This window comes from Drosophila albomicans, unplaced genomic scaffold, assembly GCF_009650485.2.
Source record: "Drosophila albomicans strain 15112-1751.03 unplaced genomic scaffold, ASM965048v2 utg000125l_pilon, whole genome shotgun sequence".
Classification (NCBI taxonomy): domain Eukaryota; kingdom Metazoa; phylum Arthropoda; class Insecta; order Diptera; family Drosophilidae; genus Drosophila; species Drosophila albomicans.
In genome coordinates this window covers 10,590-26,781 of record NW_026263522.1, presented here as the reverse complement: position 1 = coordinate 26,781, position 16,192 = coordinate 10,590, and the positions used below count along the sequence as shown (strand labels likewise).

The 16,192-nt window shown below is 34.1% G+C and overlaps 1 protein-coding gene across 1 annotated transcript; it reads right to left on the bottom strand.

Annotated features, from left to right (window-relative positions):
• Positions 1–10,028: 10,028 nt before the first annotated feature.
• Positions 10,029–11,862, bottom strand: LOC117565775 (uncharacterized). The gene is made up of 3 exons (XM_034245051.2): positions 11,784–11,862; positions 10,366–11,719; positions 10,029–10,308 (listed from the first exon to the last, which is right to left on the bottom strand). Exons 2-3 carry the CDS (start codon positions 11,715–11,717, stop codon positions 10,302–10,304), a joined length of 1,359 nt encoding a protein of 452 aa, XP_034100942.1. The 5' UTR covers positions 11,718–11,719; positions 11,784–11,862; the 3' UTR covers positions 10,029–10,301.
• Positions 11,863–16,192: the final 4,330 nt, after the last annotated feature.

Sequence of the window (16,192 nt, the reverse complement as noted above, 5' to 3'; positions counted from 1 at the left end):
TTTCTTTTGATTTATTTAAATGAATATACATTTTAACACTTTGATATATGTATATTATATGTATATACCTTATACGCTTATACTATTTTTTTTTAAATCGTTTGATCGTGTTTTGATTTTTTTGGTTTACATTTTTGTTATTCTTGCCATTTTGAAATAAACACATTTTTTTCGAGAAAGAGAAATCTAGAATTATTGCAAAATTTTTAACTTGATTTAAGAAAGAAGCCTCTGGGTTTATTTTCTTTAAGTCCCCTTTCAATCTTCCGGGTGCTCATTATTGTTTGATATGTGAATTCTTGACATATGAAATTTTTTCATATGAATTTATGTATTTCGATAAGTCCTTACTTCCCTTTACCAAATAATGCCCGCCAATTAAGTGAACATTTTTTACCTATTAGTTTTTTTTAGTGTATTTTACAATTCGGGGTTTTGTCGCGATATTTTAAGACGGTTTCGCTTTACAGGGTTTTTCTTTTTTTTTTTTGGGTATGAGTTATACTAACTTTCAAAGCATAAACATTTTGCACTACTCCAATGAAGCATAAAAACTTATGTCTTCACTATGGAACATACACACAGTTCTCCCCAAAATACATTAAAACGCATAAGGACTGCAGAGGAATGAGCTTTAGGTCGTGTAGCATTCATGTTGTTGGCGACGTTGTGCTTTGTTTGTTTATACCGGTAATATTTCCTTAAATCGAGTAAACAAGTGGAATTCAACAAAGCGGAAACGGAAGCACAATGCGTAGCTGAAAGTGTTGTGAGTTACCTTCACACATACACGAACAAACATGAGAACACAGATACACAAACATGCGCGCATGTTGTCTCAAATATGGCGGCAAATATACTTCAGCTGATTCCCGGTTGCAGCAGCTGGCACTGGTTTTCTCACTCCTTTTTATGCTTACTCTCACTCTCCCTCCGAGCTCCTCTCTTTTCCTTAGCGCGTATCAGTTCCTCGCTTGCATTAGTTGCTCTGTTGTTGTTGCAGCTGCTTCTCACGACTGCTTCTCTTGGCTTCCTTTTGTTTTTCTTGGAAATTGCTGTTAAAAATAACAAAGCTCCTAGCGAGTTTCTCGCTTTACGTTGCTTGCGAAGTTACTTTCTTCCTTTCCCTGCCTTCTCTTAACGTTTCTCCTTTTCGGTTAAGCTTTTTATGTTTGTCTTAGTTATGCCACTTCATTCAACCCCCGGACAGGAATTGAGACACCGCGCTTGGCAATTGTATTTATTTGCTCTGCTAAATGGCATCATCAAGGGGATTCGTATTCGGTCTCATCAGCTCGCATGATATCGTTCTCCATTTTTTTTGGTACAAACATTCCAAACAAAAATATCACCTTATTAGTAGTTGTACTTTAGTTGATATTTTAACACGTGGTACTAGATGCATATAATAAAGTATGATTTGTATAATAACTCATGCAACTGTTTACGCATTAAAACAAAAAATCTAATAAAATATTAAATTTGCGTAAATATTCAAAATTGATACATCGAAAAAATACCCAAATATACTGAGGTTCTTATATAATATTTGAGTACAAAATATTCCAGATTTACAACCAATGCAAAAGAGACCTGCCTATTGCAGTCGCTTTTTGCCATATAAAATTATTTCTCAAATAACGTCAATAATTTTTATCGGATCTCGACCATCGTTTTTAGAAAAGTAAAAAACCTCGACTCTAGCTTACGCTTGCTATCTGCCAAACTTAATTATTTGTATTTCTTGACTCTTTTTACCTTTGATTTTAATTTTTCTAATTCGGGAAAATCCAACAATTAGGTTCGTTGCATTGCAATTCATACCAGAGCTTGTGTTGCTAAAAATTTGTGAGTTCTTTTAATTTTGACATCAACACGGAATGGGAAGAAGAATTGGAAGATGATTTGACTAATGTGGAGATTAAGAAATTTGAGTACATTGGGCTTAATATTGATACGGACGGAGAAGAAGAATCGTAGAACGATTTGTTTACGAGGCAGCGCACATTGGGATGAAATACCTTTATTTTGGCCATAACCGTAATTTTAAAGCTAGAAAGTTGAAACTTGGAGAATTTGCTGCTTATATTATTTGTGAATTTCGGATTTTCTTTTTTTTTTTTTTTTTTTTTTTATCACCTCTAAATCGTTTTCCCTGAAAATCATTTGGAATTACCCAGTCAAAAGAGGCCTTGACATTGCGATTTGTATCCAGCCAAATTTTTAGTAAGTCACCCCGACGAAGAGAAACCTTGCTTGTATCTATTGAAATATTTAACCCAAATTCCCGCAAATTATTTAAAAGCTACCTGAATATACACATAATAACTCATACTACCACATAAGTTGTTATTTGAATCCTGTTGTATCTTGCTAGATATGTTCCACGAAACACGAAATATTTTAAGGTTAGAACCAACAAAACTACTGCTTAGGTATTTCATTAAAAACATGACAACACAAAAACACATATAATTAAAAACTTATACAAATATTTCTACATACCATGAAGAACATTTTCCAATTTAAGGTATTTTAATAAGTCAACTGTTTACAAATACAAGAACGCCAAAATTTAGTAACTTCACTAATCAGCAAGCTTGCACGCACCACATGGCAAGAACAGCTGACTTTAAACAGCTGGTGCAAGACGAGGGCTGCGCAATAAAATTCAAATTAAATATTTTCGATGTCTAGGGACATTTCTAAGCTTGAAATAATTGCAACATTATTGATATATTAACATGAACTTTTTAGGTTTTTGCCAAAATAAAGGCATTTCATCCCAATGTGCAGCGGTAAACAGGTTGATTACTGTATGGTATAATATATTATTGAGTACTTCAAATGCACTTGAACATGTCAAGTGCTCATATGTTGCATCCCATTAATATAAGTAAAAATGATACAGTCTAGTCTGCTCGACTGTGAGATACCCGCTAATAATTTTAAATATAACCATATTCTATAGCTATACTACTACCAGATTGTCAGTCAAAACAATTAAGAAAAATGGAAAATTGTTGTATAGTGAAGACGGAAAAATAGATCAAATGACGAATCGGTGACACAGATCTGTCTTATTGCTTCTGTCTCTTATCATAATCTCATCTGTCGAAACGGACCGTTTTGCAAGAAAACAAAGCTTCAGTTTGTAGTGTGCGGATCAAATTTAGAGCCGCATATCTTAGTAGATGGAGGCTCAGAAAGGATTGTCTTCTTCTTTGTTATTGGAAAAGGAAAATAATTGTTGCTGGATAGAGAAACGGCCGCTAAGTTGAATGTGTACCATGTTAACCATATTAGATAGACTCCGTTTTGCCAAAGTAGTTGGAAATAGGCAAAACATTATCAGTCAATAATGGCATAAAACAAGTACAACAGCCAATGCGAAGAGTTCCTATTGCCAAGGTGAAGTGGAAAATTCAGGAACAATCAACTCAAGACACATTTGAACTAGTAAAGGTGCCCACTTGTTCGAGATATCAAATTGTTCTCCAGTTTTTAAAGAAAGTTAGGATATTAGATTATGTTTGCGCCTGGAAAAAAATCTATTCTTAGAGAGAATAAATCGCTGCTGTATTTTTATGCATTGCATCTCAAAATTACATTTAAAAATTGGACTTCGCCAGTCGGATATGAAAGAATATGATGTAGCGGTAAAGAAATCCTAATGGAGAATAACGCCTAAACAAAAACAAGTGTAACATCTTCTTAGACACATATTAATGAGCCTGCGTATTGAAGAAGATTAATATCATCATATAATTTCGTCGTCCTAAGAACAAAAAAAAATCGAAATTTCTTGGGCATCATAACTTACGACGGAAAATTCATCTCGGAACTGACAGGCTAAACTGATCAATTACGAAAACTGCTCGAAAACGACGTAAAATTTACATGAGGCGTTTAGAAACAGAAAGGACTTTAGAAATACAAAACAATTTTCTTGTAAAAATAATCGGAATATAACGCTGACTGACACAGAGAAGCGTTAAGAAAAGTTTGGCATTAGTAACAACAGAAACATTTTTGTTAATACCTGGTCGGCATAGAATTTCAACTGACGGATTGAAAGGCGGCTACTTCAATCAATCGTTTTAATTCAAAGTCAAATATAATACTGGGACCGAAAACAGGGTACTTATCTTTTAGGGAACAAATACATATAGTCTTTCGTAATGATAATATATATGTATATATAATTGGATGACATTAGTTAGATATAGTAGGGAATAAAGTGACTCACTAGAAAACAATCGGGATTCGAATAATTAAAATAAGGGAGATGAGTATGCTAACTAAAGGAAAGAAGCAAGGAAAACAAGGAAGAAAACTGTACCCATTTTAGATAAAAGCAAAATATTGTCAAAATATATGAAAATAATATAACACAGAAATTAAAAAACACCAAATGGTATGTTTGGTATATTGATATAATACTACTTTTAAGATATACTGTAGGGTGCAAAATATACCAGATTGTCAACCATAGCAACTACGACCCCTAAGCGTTTTGCCCATACAAAACAATTTCTTTAATAACTTCGACAATTTTTATCTGATCGCAACCAAATCAGAAATCACAAAGACTATAGTTTTTATTGTATATACCAATATTCGTGACTCTAGCTTCAAAATTACTCTTGTTATTGGAGTTTTGTCACTTTGTGAGACGGAAGAGGCGTGGCAAAAATTTGAAACAAACTTGATCTGCCTGCTTATACATTTTCTTATACATTATACAAACTTATAATACCCTTCTACACTATGGGTAGCGGGTATAAGCAGATTTAATATAAATATTCGTTGGAGAAATTAGAAGTTTTATAATCATTTAAATTGGATCAATGGCCAATCGGAGCAGAAATGTCTGTAGACTTGAATGTTGATCCCTTTCTTACATTCTTAAATATTTTTATTTGAGTCTCCGTGAAAATTTTGCTGAAAGACGTATCCACCTGCTTATGTTACTCCAGCTGTTGCACAGTGGTTGGGCTTGTATGGAGCTGCGGCCATAAATATTTCCCGTTGAGATATCGTTATGAAATTTTCCTCCAAAAATCTAAAATATTATTTTATATATAGTAAAAAAATTGGCTACATCGGAGGACTATATCCTATAGCTCCCATACAACCTTAGTATTGCTTATATGCCGATGCACTATCGGCAAAAAGTCCCGAATTGCGGCATTTTTACTTGTTTTTTGTGTTCGGTATTATTAAATTGACTTTCTTTTTTGAATTAGAATACTTCAAGAATACTGAAACATATTTTAAAAAAATTTTAGACATCGTTGGTAATTTGTTATTCGTCCATATTTAAAGAGAATGATCTGGGCCCACTACAAAAAAATTGCCGGGAAAATTTGTGATTTTTTTGAGAATATTCGAATATTAAATCAAACAAAAAATGGAATGTAATCGTCAAGGTATGTTATATTAATTATTAGCGCTTTGTGAAAAATAAATTATTAACTGGGCATCAAGTTATGGAGTCACAAAACATAATATCTAACTAATTATACCCGCTACCCATAGGGTAGAAGGGTATTATAACTTTGTGCCGGCAGGAAATGTATGTAACAGGTAGAAGGAGGCATTGCATTCATACTATCTTTCCTTTTGAACATCAAGATCTCTGGAATTTTAAGATTTTTTGAAATCATTTGTAATTTTTGTTTACCGATCAAATCTGTTTTTTTGCCACAACCAATTCTACCTCCACAAATCGAAGAAAATCGTGCAAGCCTAAAGTCACGATATTTATTATATACAAAATTATCTACAGTCCTTAGCTCCCGATTTGCGATCATATATTTATGAACGGTTGCTGCAATGGAGTTTCAATTGCTTTGGTTGACAATCTGCCTATATACATATCTTAAGTGTATAGTATATTAAAAAGGTTATTTTTTTGGTATATTTTTCATTCTTGCTTCTTCTGACCACGACTTATGTTTTTCTAAGAATTTAGTGACGTTTAAAGAACGAAATCTTGTTTCAATCTGGAGTTCTAGTTTGAAAAATATTTCCTAAGATCGAAAACTGAAGATTTTAATATTTGTTTTTAGAGCGCTATTGTTTCTTCTTGTGCATTTTACAAACACAACGAGCATTATAAAGTAAATATATTCCTTATGAATATGTAGATATTATATGTTAAGAGATAGAGCTACAAAACTAAAAATACGTGAATGCAATTATATAGGAAATAATTTTGCCCATCTGCATCTTAATTGCTTTGGTAGTAATTATAATCTTTAAAAATACATACCAACAGCACGCACTTCACATTAATTACAAATTATTTATGTTAGTTATGAATAATAACCAAAGGTGCTATAACTTGCAAATAAATAATCAATATTTTGTGATAAGAACTTAATGATAATAATGCTCATATTTTACCGCAACTTATTCAAAGAAACATAGTTTGCAAAAGCTGGAGTATTCTTACCATATGGTACTTATGGTCTAGTTGGTTATTACATTCTGCTTGTGGTGACAACTAAAACTTCAAAGGCTTTATCACGGTAAAAACTAAAACAAACATTTATTAAATTCCGACTTAGCTGTTGTTGGTTGTGGTTTATCTCATAAGAAGTAGCGTCATATTCGAAAATTCTTCGCAAATTTTCGCGGCTCTATGTAAAGTTTTTCTTGCATATTCAAGATTTTTGTACCTTTGTTTTGAGTGAAAACTCTTTACATAGGCAAGAGCTCCAGGCTAAACAAAACTTCAAGCTACATTTTGGATAAGCTATAACTTAAACGCTTTCAAAGACAAAACTTACGTACAAATTGTTGTCGTCAAATTATTTGCCCAGTTGTTGTCGACCCAGCCGGAAAAATATGCATCGTTAAAGTGTTGTTACCGGACATATTACGCTCTCTACACCATTAAGGTTGACTTCGGTTAACGGTCCCTGCCTCAGAACCTGTTCCTTCCAGCCTCACTTATATGTAGGGATAGCTACAAAGTATCTTTGGTAGTCGTTCAACTTTCTTACCCCGTCAACGAGTTGGTCCAACCGCAACCAGATTGCTTCAGCAATACCCTTTTTTAATTTGCAACATGTCATTGACAGGAAGACAAGCAAAAAAGGAAGTGGCTTATCGATGGAAAGGGAGAGAGAGTGAGAGAGAGCTGGAAATGGACCGAGCTTGACATTGGACCACAATCAAGAACTAATAAGTACCGAGTAACCGAGTAACAATAAAAACTTTGAGCTATTGGAGCAGCAGGAGTATAACCCAAAATCGAAGAAAACTGGAAGAAACTGAGTACAACTTAAGCAACCCATTGCAACGGCAATATTGAGTGGTCAAGGGGGTGAGTCAATAATTCAAAGAAGAAGAGGAATAAAACCTGGACAAACAGTTGACAAGGGCTAAAAATGTACTCGCTATTACCTACTTAATATTGAACATTGCTATCAAAATATGAACAAAGCGACTGAGCTCGTAAAGCAGCATCGCAACTATAAAATATTTTGAAAAACGAGCATCAAACACGTTGAGACTGATAATGAAGATATGTAACATCACATTAAAAAAAAATTTTTTTTATTATAAAAATAGTTAAACTATCCTAAAATACTGTAAAAAAAACTTTTTTTTACCCAGTTCTTATAACTAAAAATTTGTGGACACATTTTTTAGCAATGCTATTTATTTTTAATCTAGGCAAAAAAATTGAATCTTTCTCACTTTATATGGATATGGGGCTTACAAAAATAAGGCTATTTAGTTTATTTAAGAACTATATTTTAATGTAAATACTGCCCTCGCTTATTCGAAGCGAATGAGATAGCGATGGAAACACAGTAGCATAGAGAAAGGTGGGTTACAGGGAGCATTAAGACAAAATACCCACCCCAATGTCACAGAAATGACCCATATTATATTTATGGTAAAGGAAGCATTGAAATTCAGTAGCTGGAGACATAATGGCAAACAAAACAAATCGCCGACGGTTGACAAAAAAAGAATATATGAATGTATGTATGCGAATGTATTTGGCGACCATTATTCAAGTATACATAGTAGATAGCACATACATACAAGGTAAAGTCTTAGGCCCATTTATGGAGTTTTGGGGGATGCATCAAAATCAGCTTAAAGGCGTTTTCTTTAGGCCAACTGGTTTTTGTTATCGTTATCATTCTCCAAATTGATTTATAATACTGTCCCAAATATATTTTTCTTGCGAAGTTGTCGACTACATTACGCAATGACTTTAAGTTTTCCCTAGATATCTCTTTCCTGACTGCGAGTTTATGGTTCCACAACCTTGGAGATTGTAATGACAATTTCCAATTACTTTGTAATTATGAGTAGCAATTAATGGGCACAATGTGTACTGCGAAAGCGTAAGCATCGAGACTCTATTATGCGATGTGTTACGCATCATTCCGTTTTGTTTGTTAACCTGGTTTTTGCTCCTATCCTTGGACTAATTAAGAAACGTGAGACAAATGACAAGCTTTAAAATATTCTTAGCGAGTTCTAGACGAGAGCTAGCAAGTAAAAAGTATCATGTCTGTATAGGTTTTACTTCAACGGAGTTCTTAACATTTGAAAACAGCTAATAAAGAAGGAAGGAGAGCAAAGCGCGTTCATTGTAATTTGCGTACAGAAAATATTGTGTGTATCGAAAACCAAATTTATGAATGGAAAGTTATTTTTAAAGAGAAATAACGTAGTACAAATATTGCATTTTAGAAACAGTCAGGTCGATTATATGTAGGCTTAAAATGTGTTCAACGCAAAACAAATAAATACATTTTTTTATCTGCTTATTAATTTGTGTTGAGTTCGTCTAAATGAATTATCGTCTGCTATTCTATTCAACATCGTTGCCACGCACATACACAATTTCACTCACAATCACAACAGCTAATTGGCATTTAAAGCACTTTGGGATATATGTATATCAGTTTACCATAGTCATTGAAGCAAAATCACTTTCTGCCTGACAGCAAAAATTTAAGTAAAGTCAGTAAATTGAACCTCAGCTAAGCGGCTTAACGGTGCCTGTCTGAAATAATCCTAGCAATTGTAAATTTAATAAGAGCATTGTCTTCCCTTTTAAATTGGTTCACGTGACGGTCTAGGACAAGTTTTACGAGTATTTTATGAAGAAATCAAGTAGCAATGAAAACGGGCAATAAAGCCATTAATTTTAGGGATAGATAGGAAGATATGTAGAATAAAGTAGCAGACAGTTAAAACACTGTGAAAATTAGAGAGAAAACATTCAAGTTGTATTTTGACGTGCGAATGAATATTTTACTTGTTTGTTCAACAAATGAAAAATAGTTCTGTGGTAGCAAAACAATAACTGTACTGAATTATAACTTTTTTTTATTTCTTGTTTATACATTTTTGAATGCATATTACATGGTATATTTTGCAATAGATATTATGTTATATATTGAGTGTAGTACCAAAATTATTACATTTGGTATATTTTTTGGTATGTTTTGAGAATTACACCAAAATATTTTACTTTTATTCAAAATGGGTAACGGGTCGAAAAAAACTCCACTGTTACTTGTTATACCCGCTACCCATAGGGTAGAAGGGTATTATAACTTTCTGCTGGCAGGAAATGTATGTAACAGGCATCTCCGACCCTATAAAGTATATATATTCTTGATCAGCGTCAACAGCCGCGACGATCTAGCATTGTCCGTCTGTGTGTCTGTCCGTATGAACACCTAGATCTATGAGACTATAAGAGATAGAGCTATAATTTTTTTCGACAGCATTTGTTATGTTTGCACGCAGATCAAGTTTGTTTCAAATTTTTGCCACGCCCACTTTCGCCCCCGTAAATCGAATAACAAGCGTAATTTTAAAGCTAGAGTTGAGAATATATATATATATAATAACTACTAAAGTAGTTATGATTCCTGAAAATTTGGTTTGGATCAGATAAAAATTGTGGAAATTTATTTGTAAAGAAACAAAATAATAATAATGGAATAATCATTAAAACCCAGTTCACCAAACCAAACATTTTGATTATTACATAGTTTATAATGGGAACTACAGCCAAAGCTACAATTTTAAGACGCGATTGTAAAAATAAACACAATTGCATTTTCATGAAATCTAAGAAGCTTCGTACCAACCTTAGTTCACTTTCGTAATTGAGTTCTAATTTGAAATTCGAGGTATCGATTGTTAAAATAGGCATTACAATATTTACATCTACCCCGGGTATGTAACGTTTTGACTGTAACTTAGAACTTATTCAAGAAAATGTTCATGTTCGCTTCAGATATTTTCTTTTAATAGCTAAGAATCGTGGTTCAAAAATTAAAGTTGATAAAACTATTGGCTATTTGATCCTACCTATCAAAAATGCGAGCGTCGGGACACATTAATTCCATTGCGTGACCATTTGTGAGAAGAGCGCACAACGTGCGAACAGCGGCATTGTAACTGTTCTGCAGCAGTTGAATTGTGGGCCAAGTATTACATTGCCACATAACATGCAGCAGGCACTGTTTGCTGTGGCAATGTTTTTCTCCAAGAAGAACGAGTACCACGAGAATATTGCGCAATAACTGGATGGGCAACTGAAGACGCAAGAGTTCGCAGATTGCGTGCAGAGCACCACAATCGATGAAATAGTCCAAATAACATCGACAAAGGTGCAGAGCTAGGCTGACAAGTGTCCAACCAGCAGCCAGACGCACTTGATCATTAGTCTCTTGCCTACTGGAACACATAACTATCTTTTTCAACAAGCCCAGCTCCACAAAGTGCTCCAATTTAATGCATCTATTGTCAATTATGCCACCCAACAACTGGAGCACTAATATGCGAATTTCTGAACGGCCGCCTAAAAGTAATCCATGGACATGCAGCAGAATGCTTTTGGGAAATCGAAAGAGCGCTAGAGACTGACGATATTCCACACAGACATTTGCCAATACAAATATCGCTTCCCGTTGCACTTCCTTCAATGGACTTAGCACAAAACGTGTCACACGATTCAGTAGCCTTATTTTAATCATAGCGGGCACCATGGCTGAGTGGTACTCGGAGATTAGGCGAGACAATTGTAATGCTGGCACCAGTATTTCTGTATCCAGCGAATGATTTAACAGCGTGAGCACTGCTTGGGCAATTTTCTTAATGGCGTACAACGGTGGCCCTGGTACTTTATATCTTAGTACCTGATACAGCAGCCAGATTACTTGACCCTTCGTACATTTTTCAAATCTCTTCTGTCCCTGATGTGTTAGCAGGCGCAACAGTTCAGTGAGCAGCCCAGACTCTACGATGGCATCTCTTAGTCGCCAGCCACACACGAGTATGTTGCTGAGCAGACCCAGACAGCAACATTTGATGGTTCCCCGCACTTGGGACATGCTGAGAATTTGACGCAACAGGGACAAAAGATCTGTTGTCAGCGCCAGTCTTTTCACGTCCACTTTATTGCAATGTGTCGTCATCTCATGGAGCACCCGTATCGCTTTTATGCATTGTCGAGGATCGCGTTGTGAACTAGGTTCTCGAAGGTACCCAAGAAGACTTTGAACTAAACTGCCCTTCCACGAGACTTCCATATTGCTTACCAGCCAATGAGCATACTCCTTAGCCGAGTCCAACTGATTATCGAGACATTCAAAAATGATCAACTTTTCGAAAGCAATATGAAATTCAGAAGCTTTCCTCAATGATATATTGGAGATCATCACTATAACCGAAGAGTTACAGATTATTACTCTCATTTATGTTTTCGTCATTAGAATGATGCTTACCAAAGGAATATAATATTCTTATTTTTATCTTTATATTTTAAGATTCAAATTATTATTGTGCTTTACAGATTTTGTGTTTTGTGTTTAGGACTTTGTGAATTCAATGAGAATGTTTAATATCTTATAGGAATAAATTTGACATTATTACACATGTGAAATTGGTGCTCCCGTTTTAACTTTCACTAATTTCTTTCGATTTGCGAATCGATCAAGATTTTCTTGTCGAAATGAAAAGTAAATGCCTTTTCTATATCAAATCGGATCTTATTTGCAAAAGGAAAAAAATGTTGGTTTATTGACCATATTCACACTGCCAGAAGACCAATTATGCACGTAATTATTAGTAAAGCAACTTATTTGTTTCCTCGAATTCGAAATAAAATTTGGCTGTCGACAACAATTCTTGTTTTGGTGAGTGAGCGACAAATATATCGTAATGAGCTATCGCTTACATTGGGGGAGACTGTGCGACATCTTTCAAATATACACTTATTGGTTTGATTAGTTTCGGTCAAACAAATTCTTCGATTTGATTTTTGCAATCGAAAACTCAGACTTACCCAAATGGGTTTAATTCAATGTAAACTCACTTTAGTACATACATATATTGTAAGTGGCCTTGGCAGCTATTGATACATACATATATGTATTCATAGTAACTAAACGTTTATCCCTATCAACTGTATTTGTCATCCCTAGCATAGGCATAGATATTTAGTTTTTTCTACATGTTCACGTCCCGTCAAAAATTTTTTCAGCGATGTTGGTTCTGCACTTGCCAGCACAAAATAAATAAAGTGTGCTGTTTCATAGACGAAAAATTAGCCAACCTATTTATTTCCACTGATATCGGCAAAACAAAGCACATGCAAAAATATGACATATAAGAAAGCTTAGTCGACGATGAAAGCGATGAAGTACGGTAATAATTTTCGAATATAGCACAAAAATACTAAAATTATAACGAAGGCTATATTTGGTATATTGATACTTTACTACATTTAAAATATATAATTGAGTGCAAAATATACAAGATTATCAAAGCCAAAAAGCAAGTAAGACCTTCTTGCAGTATGCGGTTTTATCCATACAAAAGAATTTATTGAATAACTCCAACATTTTTTATCTGATCGCTTCAAAATTACGCTTGTTATTCGATTGTTGTCGATTTGCGGGGGATGAAGTGGGCGTGGAAAAAATTTGCATCAAACTTCATCCACGTGCAAACATAACAAGTGCTGTCAAAAAAATAATAGCTCCTTTTTCAATAGTCTCTGAGATCATACGACTATAGATAGATCGACATGGCTATATCGACTTGACTGTTGACGCTTTTGTTGTTGATGTATCGTTTTTTCTGCTGCACGTAGAATCACCTTTTAGATAGATATGATTTGATTAATAAAGAGTACAGAGCAGGTAGCAAATTCTTTATCTTGTACAATAATACAATATCTTGTACATTGTGCCAGACTCGATCGAACGAGCGTATCTGAGATACGCAGCTAGAGATTCATTACGTAAGTTCGACAACAGTTGTCTAAGCTCAGATACAGCCTTGTTGAACAATCTTTTGTCAGCTGGGTAGTGGGTTTCTTGCCAACGCTTACGCTGATTCCTTTTATTTATTTTTTTGTCGGATTTAAGTTAAAAGGTTACAATTGGTTTGGTTTTTGATGATTAAGAGCATGATCCGTATTTCCGTAGCTCGCTTTATGAATTGTATATGGGAAAAGCTCCACAGCATTGTCTATCTCCTCTCTTGTTTTTAACGATATAACCAGGCTTATAGCTGAGTCTAAATAGCTATTTGAATTTAAATTTTAATTATTTTAGAAACAATTTTTGTTCCTAATGAATTTATCAACTACGCTACGTAAAATACCTACTAACTTAACGCCTTTGAAGTTGACTACCGAAAAATCAGCTGTAAGCTCACTCAACATATGCAGATATACATATATCTGCAAAAGATTCAAAACAAAACATGTTAAGTAACGGTTGTTAGAAGCTCATAAATACAATCTTGCATATATGTATGCAACAGCGGGCATGAGAGGGTTAAAGGTTGACCGACGAAATAACCGAGTTAGATTTATATAGTGTTCGGTGAAAGATGTCGCCAAAATTACCATTTCGACTGCACTTCCGTGAATGATGCAGACGATCTGATTTATAGGGTTCTGAAATTACTTATGAGCTGCCCGTCAATGCCAGTAATTTTCTACAATATTTTGGAATACTTGAGAATAAATAATCGGCGCGCTTTACTGTCATTATTCGTACAGCCGAAACTTCTAGCGTTTGGTCTGTCAACCTTAAAAAAAAATTTTGCCAAAACTAATTTTGAATATATGTACCTCTTCCTTTCTATATTATTTCTTACTTACTTACTTATTGTCGTTTGAACTGAATATTCTCTATTTTTTAAGATTGAACTTATTGAGTATGGAATAAATTAGACCATGTGAATCCAGCAACGCAAAGGCCTTAAATCAAACTTCGATTTTTCCAAACCTGGTATAAAAAATTGTTAAACAAATTGGAGTGTATTGTTAAAAAAAAGGACGCTTATTGAGTTTGTTCCAGTTAGTGCATCACACACTTTAGCATCAATTCGGTCATAAATAAATTGAAGTTTACATACACAAATTTGTCATTTTAATTAACAATTAATTGTATTTCTTCTTTTAATTCAGAGTTTTCCGTTATTATGATCTCCTTGCACTCTTTTATTGAAGCCAACTCGATTGTTCCATACAATGTTTTCCGAAGTATATGCCTGCCTTAATGTTCAAAATCTTACCCTCTATAATAAACTAAATTATATTTATAATGTCTAATACACAGATATTAAGTAAAGAAAGCTACAATCGGGTGCGCTCGGTTGCGAGATACCCGCCACCCATTTTCAACCATATTCTTAAAATATACCAAACGAATTTACTGACAAAATACTAAAATATACCGAAGACCATTTTTTCAATACAATATTATTTGTTAAATGGCTTTAAATTTTCAGGAATTGTAAAAACTGTTATGATTTGTTTAAAATTACGCTTGCTATTTGATTTTTTTCTGATTTGCGGTGCGGGAGTGAAACCTGGAGTGCGGGCAAGAAAGAAAGAAATGTTGTCTCTATATTTTATAGTCGCTTAGATCTTGGTATTCATATGGACGGACGGACAGACAGACAGGCAAAGCGGAGGGCAAACGGACTATTTCGTATCTGGCGTTGACGCCGCTATGGTAACGAAGTAAAAAAAATTGTTCAATAAATAAAAGTTAAGAATTAAAAAAACGTTGCTTAGAAAATGTATCAGCTTTCTGGAACAGTAACTTTTTATAATTATTCCAGGATAAATTTTACCGAGATAGATCAAATATAACTTGTAGTTTAGGTTATAAGAATGTGTTTAAGCCAATTACATCTACATACATATAGTCAGCTCTAGATGTAAGCTATCAGTTCTCTCTCATCTCTAATCCCGCACACCTGAAATTTAAATTCGTATATTTGCTACGTGTACAATACAAGTATGTATGTATGTGCATATGCGTTAGAGTAGAGAGGGAGTTGTTGATTCCGATCCGATGCGAGTGATAGATGTATGCAAACGGTTTTGCCCATTTGCATACGCAGCGATTCGTAAAGCCATGATAGAGAGTAGAGGAGAAGTACAGTGGCTTCCTTTCGAATTACTCGTTGCGAAAATGAAATTTCAAGTTACCATATTCGACAAAGGATTTCATGTCATTCAATAAAACAAATTATCATTAAGACATTTAAAAACATGTCTCAAAAACTTTCAGAGCTCTTCATCTAACTTTTTTTTTTATTAAAGATATCAATGAATTCAATCAATTAATTTGCAAAAATCGATTTATTTTATAAATACAAAATTTATATTGACTTTCAACGAATAATTTGTTTTTTATTAATTAGAGAAACTATTGAAAAATGCAAAATATCAAAAACATTGCCTATTGTAGATTTTCGCTATTTCCATACCAAAAAACGGCTGCAGTCGTCGGGCCTTATTTGCTGTAGTTGACAATCTGATATATTTTGTATTCATTGGTATACTTTTACAATATATACCATTGAATACAAAATATATCAGATTGTCAACCACAGCAAATAGACCGACGATTGGGTCTTATTATAGGTACATAATTGAGAAATAAACATTTTTGGAACGTGTTTTGTGATTCGATCCACTGTGAGACGCTTAAAGAGAAGGGAAAGATAAGTTAAAACCAGCAAAATGATTTTCATTTCAATTATTTATTGATTGATTTGTAATTTGTAACAGACCAAGAGCTGCACACCTGCACACACACACATACAAATAGTATGTACGTATATATATATGTTCGTATCAATGGACTTTCCAAGGATTGATGGA

Excerpts from the sequence above, each read along its gene's own strand:
- LOC117565775 (XM_034245051.2), bottom strand. The coding sequence starts at position 11,717 with ATGATCTCCAATATATCATTGAGGAAAGCTTCTGAATTTCATATTGCT.